Source organism: Schistocerca gregaria, chromosome 2 (genome assembly GCF_023897955.1).
Source record: "Schistocerca gregaria isolate iqSchGreg1 chromosome 2, iqSchGreg1.2, whole genome shotgun sequence".
Taxonomy (NCBI): Eukaryota; Metazoa; Arthropoda; class Insecta; order Orthoptera; family Acrididae; genus Schistocerca; species Schistocerca gregaria.
Window position 1 is genome coordinate 270,037,076 of NC_064921.1, and position 14,433 is coordinate 270,051,508.

At 40.0% G+C, this 14,433-nt stretch overlaps 1 protein-coding gene across 2 annotated transcripts in view; it reads right to left on the reverse strand.

The window, feature by feature from the left end:
- Positions 1 to 14,433, reverse strand: part of LOC126336862 (uncharacterized) — a 313,200-nt gene that overhangs the window by 17,917 nt on the left and 280,850 nt on the right. For both annotated transcript variants that reach the window (XM_050000960.1, XM_050000958.1), the window contains exon 18: positions 8,132 to 8,327. In XM_050000960.1, the coding sequence (XP_049856917.1) occupies positions 8,132 to 8,327 (196 nt within the window). The remainder of the gene's footprint in view (positions 1 to 8,131; positions 8,328 to 14,433) is intronic.

Genomic DNA, 14,433 nt, shown 5'->3' on the forward strand with positions numbered 1-14,433 from the left:
CGAAGTTAGTAAAAAGTCGCCACAACAATCCTAGGACTCCAGCATCTGATCTAACTGGAGCAGCTCCCAAAAGGTTAGCTCACCGCCTTATATTAAAAGAGGAAATACTACGTAAAGGAAAAAAAGAAAGAGTAAAAATCCTACATGATATGAGTACTTTAGTGGCTGCCCTCGACACTTCATTCAATGATGAAGACTTTAGAAGAATGCTTCACTAAACGAATCAGAACAAAGCTACTAGCTGCACTGAACAAATAAAGTGTTCTGGGCTGGCAGCCCTAAAATGAATAGTTTTATCACTACCATTCACATTTTGACAGTCTGGAGGTGTTGGTCATCCTAAATCCAAGGGAAGAATCTACAGAGCCACAAAACTTCGGCCTGTGTCACTTCTGTGTCATCTGTACAAGGCACTTGAAAGAATAGTTCTTGACAGAATTTTTGGCACAAGAAAGACCAAAATCATACCAGAACAAGCAGGATTTATGCCTAGTCAGTCATGTTGTGGCCAAATACTGAATCTCACCCAACACAAAGAAGACAGCTTCGAACAGAAGCAGATAATTCGGATCGCTTTTGCAGATCTCTTGGCTGCCTATGATAATGTCAATCACCACAGCTGCTTGTTAAATTTTGTAACGTGACTAAGGATTCGGAAGAACGAAATTAGTAGCACGTCTCCTTTAAAATAGATGTTTATATTGACACTAAAGGGAAGGAACAGCTGCTGGAGAATGCAAAAGAATGCCCTACTCCAACGCGGTCATATTACCAATTTTAATAACATTTACACAAACGACCAGCCTGTAAACGGTGAGACATTTACATGATTACTCTGTGTCCACAATTAAGTGTCTGGCAGAGGGTTTAATGAACCACCTTCAAGCTGTCTCTCTGCTATTCCACTCTCGAATGGCGCGCAGTAAAAATGGGCACTTAAATTTTTCTGTACAAGCCCTGATTTCTCTTATTTTATCGTGATGATCATTTCTCCCTATGCAGGTGGGCTTAAATAGAATGTTTTTGCAATTGGAGGAGAAAACTGCTGATTGAAATTACACAAGAAGATCCCATCGCAACAAAAAACACCTTTGTTTTAATGATTGCCGCTCCAATTTATGTATCATGCCTGTGGCACTATCCCCCTATTTCGCGATAATACAAAACAAACTGCCCTTCTTTGAACTTTTTTGATTTCATCCGTCAGTCCCACCTGATGCGAATCCCACACCGCACAGCAATACCCCAGAATAGGATGGACAAGTGTGGTGTAAGCTGTCTCTTTAGTAGACCTGTTGCACCTTTTACATGTTCTGCCAATGAATTGCAGTCTTTGTTTTGCTCTATCCACAACATTATCTATGTGATCATTCCAATTTAGGTTCTTTGTAATTGTAATCCATAAGTATTTAGCTGAATTATCGTGTAATCAAAATTTAGCAATTTCTTTTCGTACTCATGTGAATAACTTCATACTTTTCTTTATTCAGGGTAAATTGCCACCACACACATATCTTACCTATATCATTTTGCAATTCGTTTTGGTCATCTGACGACTTTCAAGATGGTAAATGACAGAATCATCTGCAAACAATCTAAGAGGGCGACTCAGATTGTCTCCTATGTCATTAATATAGATCAGGAACAATAGAGGGCCTATAACACTTCCTTGGGGAATGCCGGATGTTATTTCTGTTTTACTCTATGACTTTCCATCAATTACTACGAACTGTGACCCTTCTGATACAAAATCATGAATACAGTCGCACAACTGAGGTGATATTTCATAAGCACGCAGTACAGTTAGAAAATGCTTGAGCGGAACGGTGTCAAAAGCCTTCTGGAAATCTAAAAATGTGGAATCAATTGACATCTCCTGTCGATAGCACTCATTATTTCATGAGTATAAAGAACTGTTGTGTTTCACAGGAACAATATTTTCTGAATCCGTGCTGACTATGTGTCAATAAACATTTTCTTTGAGATAATTCATAATGTTTGAACACAGTATGTTATAAAACCCTACTGCAAATAGACGTTAGTGACATAGGTCTGTAATTCAGCAGATTACTCCTATTTCCCTTTTTGGGTATTGGTGTGACTTGAGCAATTTTTCAGTCTTTAGGTGCGGATCTTTCTGCGAGCGAGCGGTTGTATATAACTGCTAAATACGAAGCTGTTGTATAGCATACTCTGAAAGGAACCTGACTGGTATACAATCTGGACCGGAGGCCTTGCCTTTATTAAGTGATTTAAGCTGCTTTGCTACGATGAGGATATTTACTTATATGTTTCTCATCTTGGCAGTTGTTCTTGATTGGAATTCAGGAATATTTACCACTACTTTTTTCATGAAGGAGTTTCGGAAAAACGAGACAGTTTATGTATGACAATGATACTACCATGGCTGCATAAGGAAAATCGTATGAGGAACTGGAAGGGAAATTGATGTGGACTCTCGAAGACTTAGCTGTCTACTGCAAAGAAAACTTCCTCAATACAAATCCCTGTAAAACTTTGGTGTGTGCCTTCCATCTTAAAATAAAGAGGCACATAGGCAATTGAAAGTTATGTGGTAGTGTCAGGAGCTAAACCATGATGACTCACCAAATTATTTGTGCATCCACTTTGACAGAATCTGACATTTCAAAAGCACTGTCAAAATATTAAGGGGAAGGTGTGTGCGAGGAACAATATTATACGAAAATTCACCAGCATGAAATGGGCAGCTCAACCACTAATTCTGAGAACACTGGCTCTTGCACCATGTTTTCTGCAGTAGATTACGCAGCAGTTGTTTGGGACAACTCTGCACATGCCAAATACATCAATGTGGCAATCAATGGGAGAATACGCATCGTGTATGGCTGCCTAAAACCAACCACAGTTCAAAAAATTTATGCCATTGTCAGCACAACTCCAACCATAATCAGAAGTAAAGTTGCGGCTAAACAGTCTAATGATCCCTGGCATCCATTATACAGCTACCAAATACAGCACAGCTGACTAAAGTCCCGACAATGTTTTATACAAATGGCTGACTCTTTAGATGAGCTGCATGAAAAACAGCAAGATACTTTATACTAAAACTTATAAATCAGGTGCTGATAAAGCTTAAAGAACAATTGGTTGCTGGGACTCATCTAACATTTCCGACAGAGAGAGTGCTTAACCACGAAATACCTGGTGTCACAAGGTCCAGTCCCCGCCTGAGAAAATGAGAGTATAAAGACAACGATTCTTGCAAGAGTGGTGCAATACAACATCATCTACATCTAATAATATCCCCAAAAATACACAACACTTATACAGTAGCAGACCTTAGCACAGCAAATAATAAAGCCATCCATGTGGCTGATTACTGGAAATATGCAGTGTAGTTAGCGACACACAAACATAGAAGTAAGTAAGTAGTCAGTATATTGTGAATTCTGTAACACTGCATAAAAACTGCAGAAAATATCCACTGCTGCCAATGATTGCACTGCTAATTACTACTTCTTTGCCCTTCCTTTTCAAGTGGTGAGTGAGGACTGTTTTTTTGCACATCCTTGGGGGTTTTCTTTAGCTGGCTCACAATAGGGAAGTTAATTTAGGAGGACCAGAGTGTAACAAACTTGTTTGGTGCTGAAAACTGTCTCTGAGCAGGTATGGTGTGTAGGACAGGGCAGACTGTGTTAAAACACACACACACACACACACACACACACACACACACACACACACACACACACACACACACACACACACATAACAACAACCACCCTTTCTGGCTGGGTAATATCTGAAATGAAGGCTAAGTGAAAACAAAGGGCTTCACACTAAGGAACAAGCCATTGGACATTACCGTGACACACAGGAATGTTCATTTAAATCTGGCTAAGGGGTTCTGTGACTGACTCACAGTTATTACTTCGATAGAAAGCGTGATTTCCCATGTGTGCCTACAGGTAAGGCTTTCGGTTGACTATTGCTGGAGCGTCATGTAGTGGTGGAGATTTTCTGCCTTCTTTCCCATGCCATGCCATTACTGGTTAACAAGCACAAAATGCACAAGAGTAAGAAACTATTAAACTTGTTTATAAAATTATTAATGGTCAAAGCTCAGAACGTCTACTGCAATTGGCCAGCAAGCTTCTGATACTGGCAGAACCAAGTAAGTTGTTTCAGAGACGCTATCAAGTACACACTTCACTCCAGATAGGCACAAAAGATATTCTGAGAGATATGTCTCCAACTAATGGAAAAGTACTGAGGCTGAGGTGGACTCAGAATCTGCAGCCAATACTACAGCCATCTTCAACACTAGCACCTTTTAAGAGTTGTAAGCATGTGCAGTCAAAGCAGCTACCAAAGCGAGGGGAATGTAAAGCTAGATAATTTCCACCGGGGTTTCATTGCACAGATTTAACATTCACACACAGCTCGTAGGCACAGCATGTGGTTTGGGCAAAAGTATTGGTGTTCTTTCTTGCTTTTGGGGGAACTGTCTTCAAATCACTAACCATTTTAACAGTCACTGGTCATACCCCAAATATAGTTTCATATTATGTACACCCGCCTATGCCAAGGCTATAATTCATACTTGCAGGCTCTTGTCACTTATTAAATATTTATATGCTTGTTTCAGTGGGTAAATCATTTTGACTGATTTCTCATGTCAAAAGACCAAACTGTTATAGTGATGGTTAATTTCCTCTTGTAGTTTGACAAGTACCTTCATTAATATATCAGTGTAAAATATGGTACCCATACTTTCATGCTTATTTGGGCAATCCCCAATATGTTAGCCATTGTATGAGACTGTTTCTGTTAAATATGCATAATCTTATGGGAGCCTCTCTTCCCTGTATGTTACCAGGTATTGGATCTGTAGCATCTTACGGGCATGTTTAACAGTGCAAGTGACACCTAACATATGAATCTGTTGACCTCCAACATGATTTCCAAAGCCTGGAAGCCTACAATTTTTGTTGTCAGTTTTAAGATCAACAAATGCGATTATGTCAGTCATTTGCCAGGATTCCATGAGTACTGGCAATCTCTCTTTCTTGTGGCTCTATGAAAGGGTGAGTATTTGAATCACTTGCTTACTGATCACATTTAACCTGTTACCGCACAAGTAAGTAAAGGCATGGATTTGTGGAACTCCTGAAAATTTCAGCTATGGCTAAAGGGTAGTAGTTAAGGGACTGATTGTTACATCAGACGGCAGGTGTGGGCAATATTAATATTTAGCAAACAATTCTGTGAGGCAGGTTAATGACGCCACACACAGATGAGAAGGCATGGCCCAGCAGGCATTGTTTACAGCTGTGAAGTGATCAGGGCAGCACAGAGCACTGATGTGCCTTGAAGAACCCCTATGTTGCAGTTGCAACAGTGCCTAGTAACCTGTGTGTAAGAATGGAGTGGGCTGAGGAAAACTGGCGTTGTAATTATTAAGGAGCACTCCACTTATCCCCTCTACAGGAACAATGTCAGAGGCATAGAGAAAAGACAGATAAATACGCGAGCCCAGAGGCTCAAATGGGAGCAATAATGTTGCCATTCTGTCAACATCTAGAACCATAGCAATGGGCAGACTGAGTTCAATAGAAACTGCACTGTAGAATACACTATAAACAAGCCTTTTTGGCGGGGGTAAGATCTGAAGGCCAGGTGAAAACCCAAAGCTTTAGACTGAGGGTCCAGCTGTTGATGGTGTCGTGACACACAGGAATGTTTGTTTAAATCTGAGTAAGGGGTCCTGTGATTGGTTCAAAGTAATTATTTCGATAGGAGGTGCAATTTCCTCACATATGCCTATGTGCGAGTTTTTTAGCTGACTGGGGGCTGAAAATCTGTAATGAAGAGTGTGAGATTTTCTGCCTTCCTTCCTGTATCACACCATTATTGGTTAACAACACCTTGACAAAATCTGCAAAAATAGGAAGCTGTTAAACTTGTTTATAAAATAGTTATTGATTGGACTGTACAAAGTCTGCTACAATCAGCCAGTGAGACATCACAGTATATTTGCTTCAGGGACGCCGTCAAGAACACTTCACAGTTTGGCAGCAACAAAAGACATTCACAGAGAGACATGTATCCGACTCAGAGCATGGTAAAGAGGCCAAACTGGACTGGAATTTCCAGTCGCTACTGCACGAGGCGTGGGGAACATGTAGCTAGTTAATTTATACCAGAGTTCCATTGCACAGATTTAACATTCACAGTGAGCTATTTTCATCCATTACATGCTTTGGCCAAAGTATTGGTGTTCACTCTTGCTTTTCTGGAGACCTACCTTCAAATGACAGACTATTTTCACAATCACTAGCCATGTCAATGAGATAATTTCATATTACGCTTTTATATGTACACCCACCTGTGCAAAGGCTATATAGTTCGTCTTTCTAATCTCCTGACCACTTATCAAATGTTTATATGCTTGATTCAATGGGTAAATCATTCTGGTTGATGTCTTATGTGAATAAACCAAATTGTTATAGTGAAGGCTAGTTTCCTTTTGTTGTTTGATGAGTCCCTTCATTAACACATCTGTCTGAGGTGTGGCATCCATACATTCATGCTTAACTGAGTCACCCCCAGTAATTTTTATTTAATAAGACATTATCCATTGCATGACATTTATTTCTTTTTTTTTCAATTTTCATAATTTTATGTGAAGCCTCCCTCCCCTGCTTCTCACCGGACATCAGATCTATAGCATCGTAGGGTTTGCCAAACAGTGACTCACTCTAACATCTATCACCTGCTCCATGTCAAGAAGTCTCTTCCTCACAGCCTTGCCACCAGTGGATGCCACATCTGCAGTGGAAAGCAGTTGTTAAAATGTGATGGAAACCTTACCAGGGGCTCTACTGACACACAATTCATCCATAAACAGATCTCCCGTGCCACCACCTACTCTGACACCAGTAACCCTCTTAAGCAGCCAACATGCCTCTGATCACCCAGTATCACCCTGGTTTTGAAAAGCTCAACCACATCCTTCGCCAGGGTTTGGATTACTCATCATCGTGGGCAGAGATGAGAGATATCCTCCTACCCAAAATCTGACCCACATCAAAGTAGTTTCCCCATCACCCATCCAACCTACAGAATATCTTTGTCCATCCCTATTTCAATCCTGCACCTCATGGGTCATTCCCTTGTGGTCAACCCAGATGCTGTAAGTGTTGTCCCCCCCCCCCCCCCCCCCCCCCGCCCTTACACACACACACACACCATCTCCTATTGTAATCCAGGTACAATACAAGGCAGCGCCATACGTGAAAGCAGATGTGTTATATTTGAAATATGCTGTACTTTTGTACAAAATTCTGTGTGGGCATGAAAAGTAATCAACAGTCTACTCGTACGAATGGCCACAACCAAACTGTTGCAAACATCAGACTTAACCAATTAGTTGTCAAAAATGCTGCATACCACAACACTAATTAATGCAACAGCTGCTTCACTACTTGGGCCACTTGGATATTCTCTTCCAGTACAACTTTCTCTGAACTATGTAGGTGTTAACTGTTTCTCTGCATATCCTGGAATTTCTCAGTCCCCCAGCTGAAACTTCCACTAACCTGTTTTCCATTGCCTTACATTATCTTTCTCCTCCTCTCTTTTGTCTACATCACTCCCCAACTCCTTCCCTGTCCAGGTGTGTAGTGCCTTCTTACACCACTCTTCCTCCCACCTCCCCATGTGGGCATTCTCTCTAGATATGTTTGGGTATTTGTGTGAATTTGTGCACTTTTACTATAAAGAGAGCAAGAGCTCCAAGATAGTATGAATACTGTTTCCCATGACATGTTTTTGTGCTGAACACAGAAGTCTGCTATAGGTGAGTGGTTGCCTTATTTTTCCATCCAGGAAGTTCCATTAGTGTTTTAAAATTAAATTCAGAAAGTAAAATACAGTGCTTAATGTAAAATTTCTGAAACAATGTTAAATATCGAGATCAACAATGAATACCAAACTAGAAATACTGCATTTCTACTAAAAAATATTTCAGAAAATGTGGTTCTGTTACGTATGGATTATATATACAATCCTTGGAATAGAAATAACACAGTTTTCAAATGAGAATTACTTTCATAATTCATAAAAGATATTATTTCTAAAAACTTACTTGTCCAGCATCTGAAACATCTCAAAGTTATCTGTTCTATTTACTTCAACAAATGGTAGAGTCATGCCAGTAGTATCGAGAATTTTTAATAAGACATGTCTTCCACTAAATTTAGAAAAACTTCTAACAAATTCATCTGTACAGAAGTAAGCTTGTTCATTGTAGTTTATAAGATTTAGTACTCTTCCAGATATCACTGAAACACAAAGGGCATGAGAATGTTAACAGTTGAGATGATATACATATATTATTATCAAGCATGCTAATTATTCATTAGAAACATTTAAAACAAAGAAATGAACACTTTATATAAAAATATTGGTCATGATTACGAGGAACATGCAAGCTGAAGTTGATGAATCTCAGGTTTGGGACAAGATATATAAGAATGTTGTCTTTCATGGCCAATGTTGATGAAGTAAAAAGTTCTTGAGATTTGGTACCACGAAATTCCATCCCAAGTCTTTGGACCTGACGTTTCAGTTTTCTTACTGTGGTCTCCTCCAAGGAAATAACTGAACACTGTCTTAAAAGAGAGTATTTAGTGAATTTATTGATGTAAATATTTATGACTGACTATTCAATTACATTTCCACAACTGGAGGAAGCATTTATTGGCATTCCATTAGCTGGGAGGAAGGGGGGTGGGGTGGGGGGTGAGTGTAAGTGATGCCTGATTATATTCGCATAGGGTTTTTAGCAATCTCAACTGTCTGTATGACTTTTTGATAGACATTTATGGTGCTTTAGTTCAAATAAGGACATTAGAAAAAAATCTGTATCTTGAATGAAGAGTTGCTTGAGCCACACGTGGTGCTCGTCATCTTTTACCATTCTTTACCTGTACAACATGTCCCCCACTCGTATATTTTATCACACTTGGGCTTAATTCTGTCTACTGCAATCAGTCTGTGGTGGATATGGTTGGTCTTTATCAATATCAACTCATCTTTTATTTTATGGTTACTTGAAAAAAAAAATAGCTTTTGACCTTTGTGACGGAGGATATTTCTAATTCAATCAATCATGCTCATTATTTGTGACAAAGTACACCAATTGTCATCATGTTATCTGTGCTCTCTCTTTCCTATCTGTTACTCTTTTACATTTCAGTCAGACCCCTATCTGCTGACTTAGTATCAATAGCTATTCGACGTCAATGTTTTCCTTAGATGACTTAATTCTCATTTTAATTTTTCTTCATCACTGACAAGATATGTTCTAGCTGTCAATGTTCTGAGAACTTTCTCTTACTGCTGAGGGTGGTGCGGAGGATTCACATGCAAGTATCTTCTGCATTTCTTGTATAATGTGTGTCCTAATTTTCCATCAGGATATAAATGAAAGGTAAACCACGAGCAACATCTCTTTCCAAAGTGAAACTGATTTCAGGATGGATGCTGTTGAGAGACTTGTAGAAATAAGGAAATGTGTCCTCTCTGTGTGGCCTAATGACGATGAAGGTATTTTGAGCAAAAGTGGACAAAGAAGAATCCACTGCTACTCTTGTTTAATAAAACTATTCACCATTTGAAACAGCTGGATTGTAGGCAATGTTTCACTAGCTCTGCTCTTTTGGTGATATCTTCTCTTCCCCCTGGTCCAAAACTTGTGTAGGAACATTTGTAAATAATGATTTAATGTCAAAACTCACAAATACGTCTGTTGACATCATATGAAGTATTTCCACAAAATGTGTAGAATCCTTAAACTTTGCAACTACGTGCTGTAATTTGAAAGTCAAATGTTGTGTCAACAGATGTCATTCAGCTGTTTCCATTTACTATGAGATGCAGCGGATATTCTGCCTTGTGGAATTTTACTAGGCTATTAATTCTAGGAATGAGGGTAATGACAGTATCACTGTAGCTTCTGAATGAGCAAATGTGACCAAGGGCCCTTATAGATTAATACAATGACAGATTGGATTCTGGTGACTATCAGGATACGGAAAATCTCCTGACCTGTCCTAACTGTATATGTACCCTTCATGAAGTATGACACGAATGCAAGGAAGCATTGGAGATATTTGGCCTGAAAAACCTTGATCTCCGGACCAAAAATGTAAAATAAGGGGCTTTGAATTCCAAAACAACTGAACAATCCTGTCTCAGAATCAAATAGTTGCAGATGTTACTAGATATAATCCTAAAACTAGGAAGTTGCCACAATGAGAACAGAAAATTTAAGTTTATGTTTGTTTTCCCAATGGTCAATCAAAAATGAAATTCAAGAAATACTGTCATTAACTGCCACACCACTATGAAGGTACTGTGCAAGTGATTGTCAGAAATAATGGAAATTATTGAAACAAATAATCTTCATCAACCATACCTTGTGGTGATGGTGATTTAAAGCTTTTTTTTTTAAAAAACATGATTTTGTCCAGTATTTGTTACATTACTTCTTTATTGGAACACTAGTAGTTTCAATCAAACAAAACAACATCCTCACACATCTACACCCAATAAAAATGACTATAATTAGGGACTACGTGTTCTGTGGTAATTGACCAAAGCACACCATCCTTAGGCATCTATTCACAACGAAAATGAATACAGAAAGCACGCCACAGATATTGCCCACAGATTAGTTGATAGTCTTAGAAGGAGTACTTCTGGTGTCAACAACAATGGGGGAGCGGAATCTGAAAAGTAGATCAGCAAAAAACATCAGAAACGAAGTAAACACAAGTGTTAGGAAGTAGAGACAAGTATTACATACTACAATATACAGCAACTGTCACTTGCTACAATGTTTAAGGTAAAGAATATCAATACAGAACAGGCATACACTGACTTACTGAGTTGCTTGAGGCACACATGGTGCTTTCTAAAAATGTAAGGGTTTGAATGCAGTATTAGTAGTGTGCTGCTTGACAGAGTCACATCGATTAAATACTTAGGTGTACAGAAGGTGTATTATTGGCTTCGGTTTATTGACAGAACTCTAGGAAACTGTTGCTAATCTATAAAGGAGACCATGTATGGAACAACTGTGCAACCCGTTCCTGTATACTGCTCAAGTGCTTTCCCCACCAGGTCATATTAAAGCAAGACATAGAAGCAGTTCAGAGGCCATTTGTTAGCAGTAGGTTTGATCAACATGTGAGTATTACGTAAATGCTTCATAAACTAAAAAAGAATCCCTGGAGGGAAAATAACATTCTTCTCATGAAACACTATTGAGAACATTTGAAGAACTGGCATTTGCAGCAAACTGCAGACCGATTCTACTGCAACCATCACACATCTTGACACGCAAGGACCACATGAAGATACAAAATCTGAGTTCATAAGGAACTATATAGAAAGACTTTTATGCACAACTCCATTTGCAAGTGGAACAGGAATGAAAATGACTAGCAATGGTACAAGATATTCCTGCCATGCACCATAAGGTGGCATAGATGTAGATAGTCTTCTTTAAATAACAGTTATCTTAATGTAAGGCACAAGTGTTTTGCAAAGCAGGCAGAAAGAGGGAGTTCTACTAACTGCCACATATATTTCCTGCAAATTTCACGAACAAACTCACTGATACATAGTACACTACTGGATATTAAAATTGCTACAGCATGAACATGATGGTGATGCAGATGTGAAATTTAACTTACAGGAAGAAGATGCTATGATATGCAAATGATTAGATTTTCAGAGCATTCACACAAGGTTGGCACCAGTGGCGAAACTTACAACGTGCTGACATGAATAAAGTTTCCAACCGATTTCTCATAAACAAACAGCAGCTGACTGGCGTCATCTGGTGAAACTTTGTTGTGATGCCTCATGTAAAGAGGAGAAATGCATACCATCACGTTTCCGACTTTGATGAATATTGTATTGTAGCCTATCGCGATTGCGGTTTATCGTATTGTGACAATGCTGCTCGCGTTGGTCGAGATCCAATGACTGGTAGCAGAATATGGAATCGGTGGGTTCAGGAGGGTAATAAGAAACGCTGTGCTGGATCCCAACGGCCTCGTATCACTAGCAGTCCAGATGACAGGCATCTTATCCATATGGCTGTAACGGATCGTGCAGCCATGTCTCGATCCCTGAGTCAACAGATGGGGACATTTGCAAGACAACAACCATCTGCACCAACAGTTCGACGACATTTACAGCAGCATGGACTATCAGCTCGGTGACCATGGCTGGGGTTACCCTTGACACTGCATCACAGACAGGTGCACCTGCGATGATGTACTCAACGATGAACCTGGATGCTGGATGCACAAATAGCAAAATGTCATTGTTTCGGATGAATCCCGATTCTGTTTACAGCATCATGATGGTCGCATCCGTGTTTGGCGACATCGCGGCGAACGCACATTGGAAGCGTGCATTCATCATTGCCATACTGGCGTGTCACTCGGCTTGATGGTATGGGGTGCCATTGGTTACACGTCTGGGTCACCTCTTGTTCGCATTGATGGCACTTTGAACAGTGGACATTATATTTCAGATGTGTTACGACCCGTGGCTCTACCCTTCACTCAATCCCTGTGAAACCCTACATTTCAGCAGGATAATGCACAACTGAACGTTGCAGGTCCTATACGGGCCTTTCTGGATACAGAAAATGTTCGACTGCAAGCCCTGGCCAGCACATTCTCCAGATCTCTCACCAAATGAAAACGTCTGGTCAATGGTGGCCGAGCAACTGGCTTGTCACAATATGCCAGTCACTACTCTTGATGAACTGTGGTGTCGTGTTGAAGCTGCATGGGCAGCTGTACCTGTACACGCCATGCAAGCTGTGTTTGACTCAATGCCTAGGAATATCAAGGCTGTTATTATGGCCAGAGGTGGTTATTCTGGGTAGTGATTTCTCAGCATCTACGCACCCAAACTGCGTGAAAATGTAATCACATGTCAGTTCTATTATAATATATTTGTCCAATGAATATCCGTTTATTATCTGCATTTCTTCTTGGTGTAGCAATTTGAATGGCCAGTAGTGTAATTACCAGACATTGCCAGAAGCAGTATGGTCTCTATATCAATGTAAAAATACCTTCCAAAACAGAAGTAGGATATGTATCGACAGTGATCAGTATGATGTTTGACCCCTTTTGGCCTGGATGCATGCAGATCAATTGGAAAGGGTGTCGTAGGACCATTGCAACCTCTCCTAAGCCAATCTGGCTCCAACTGTTGAAACTGGTCTCTGATATTCTGGATACTGGCTCTGAACAGATTTGATGTCCAAGCTAGTCCCAAGTATGTTGTGATGGGGACACATCAGGGGATCTTGCTAGCCACATGAATACATCATACACACAGTTCACACACATGCATACCTACCATGTATGGGTGAGCATTGTCTTTTTGAAAAATGACATCATGATAGCATCACGTGAGAGGTAACAAATGAGAACATAGGACGTCCCTGATGTACCATTGTGTCATCAAGAGTTCCATCATCACAGGTGTGATCTAAAGTCATACCTGGCAGCTCCCCACAGCATGATACCAGGAATAACATGTTGCTGCTATACTCACCAATGGTCATCTGCAGTAGTGTAGAACTGCCATACATCGCTGAATACAATGTGATGCTATTTATCAGCAGTCCGTGCTTCCCCATCGAAGCACCACTCCATATACATTTGTGTATGTTGTGGTATTAACAGCAGCCTACACAAGAGACTGTAATTCCACAGTTTAGTTTCTACTGGTCTCTGACTAATGATGTGGGATGGTAGAATGTTGCAGGGGGTCCATTACTTATTCTTGAATACCAGGTGCAGATGTGGAGAGCTTGACACACAATATGGTTATCCTCCCCTGCAGTGGTCAGTAGTGGTCGACCAGAAACTAGAGGACGAGTATGCTTGGTTTCACATACTCATGCAGTCCAACTTCGGTTCACCATCATATTCAAAAAGATTACGAATCAGGATCATACTCGATTTGACCTGTTGGCCAAATGGAGATCCACAATACGGTCCTATCAGGTGCTGCTAATGCTGTCTCGCAAGTATAAGGCATTTCCATCTTCTTCATAGTTATCTATCGAAGTCAGAAACTTTTCACGCCCCCTTACATACCATACTAGATCTGGTAATAACATTAAACATGGACACCACCAATGCACTCAGTTGGCCATTCTACCTGCCACAAAGAACTCTTGATCATTCACATACCTGCCTATTGTGTGTACATGTACAAAGTCATGACGACATCCAACCATTTGGTTTCTTCTTCTTTTTTTCCGGTCAGACAGGGTATGAAAACTTTGTCAATGATATCCAACATTCTTTCACTACTAACCATATTTCTTGTGAACATTTGCTT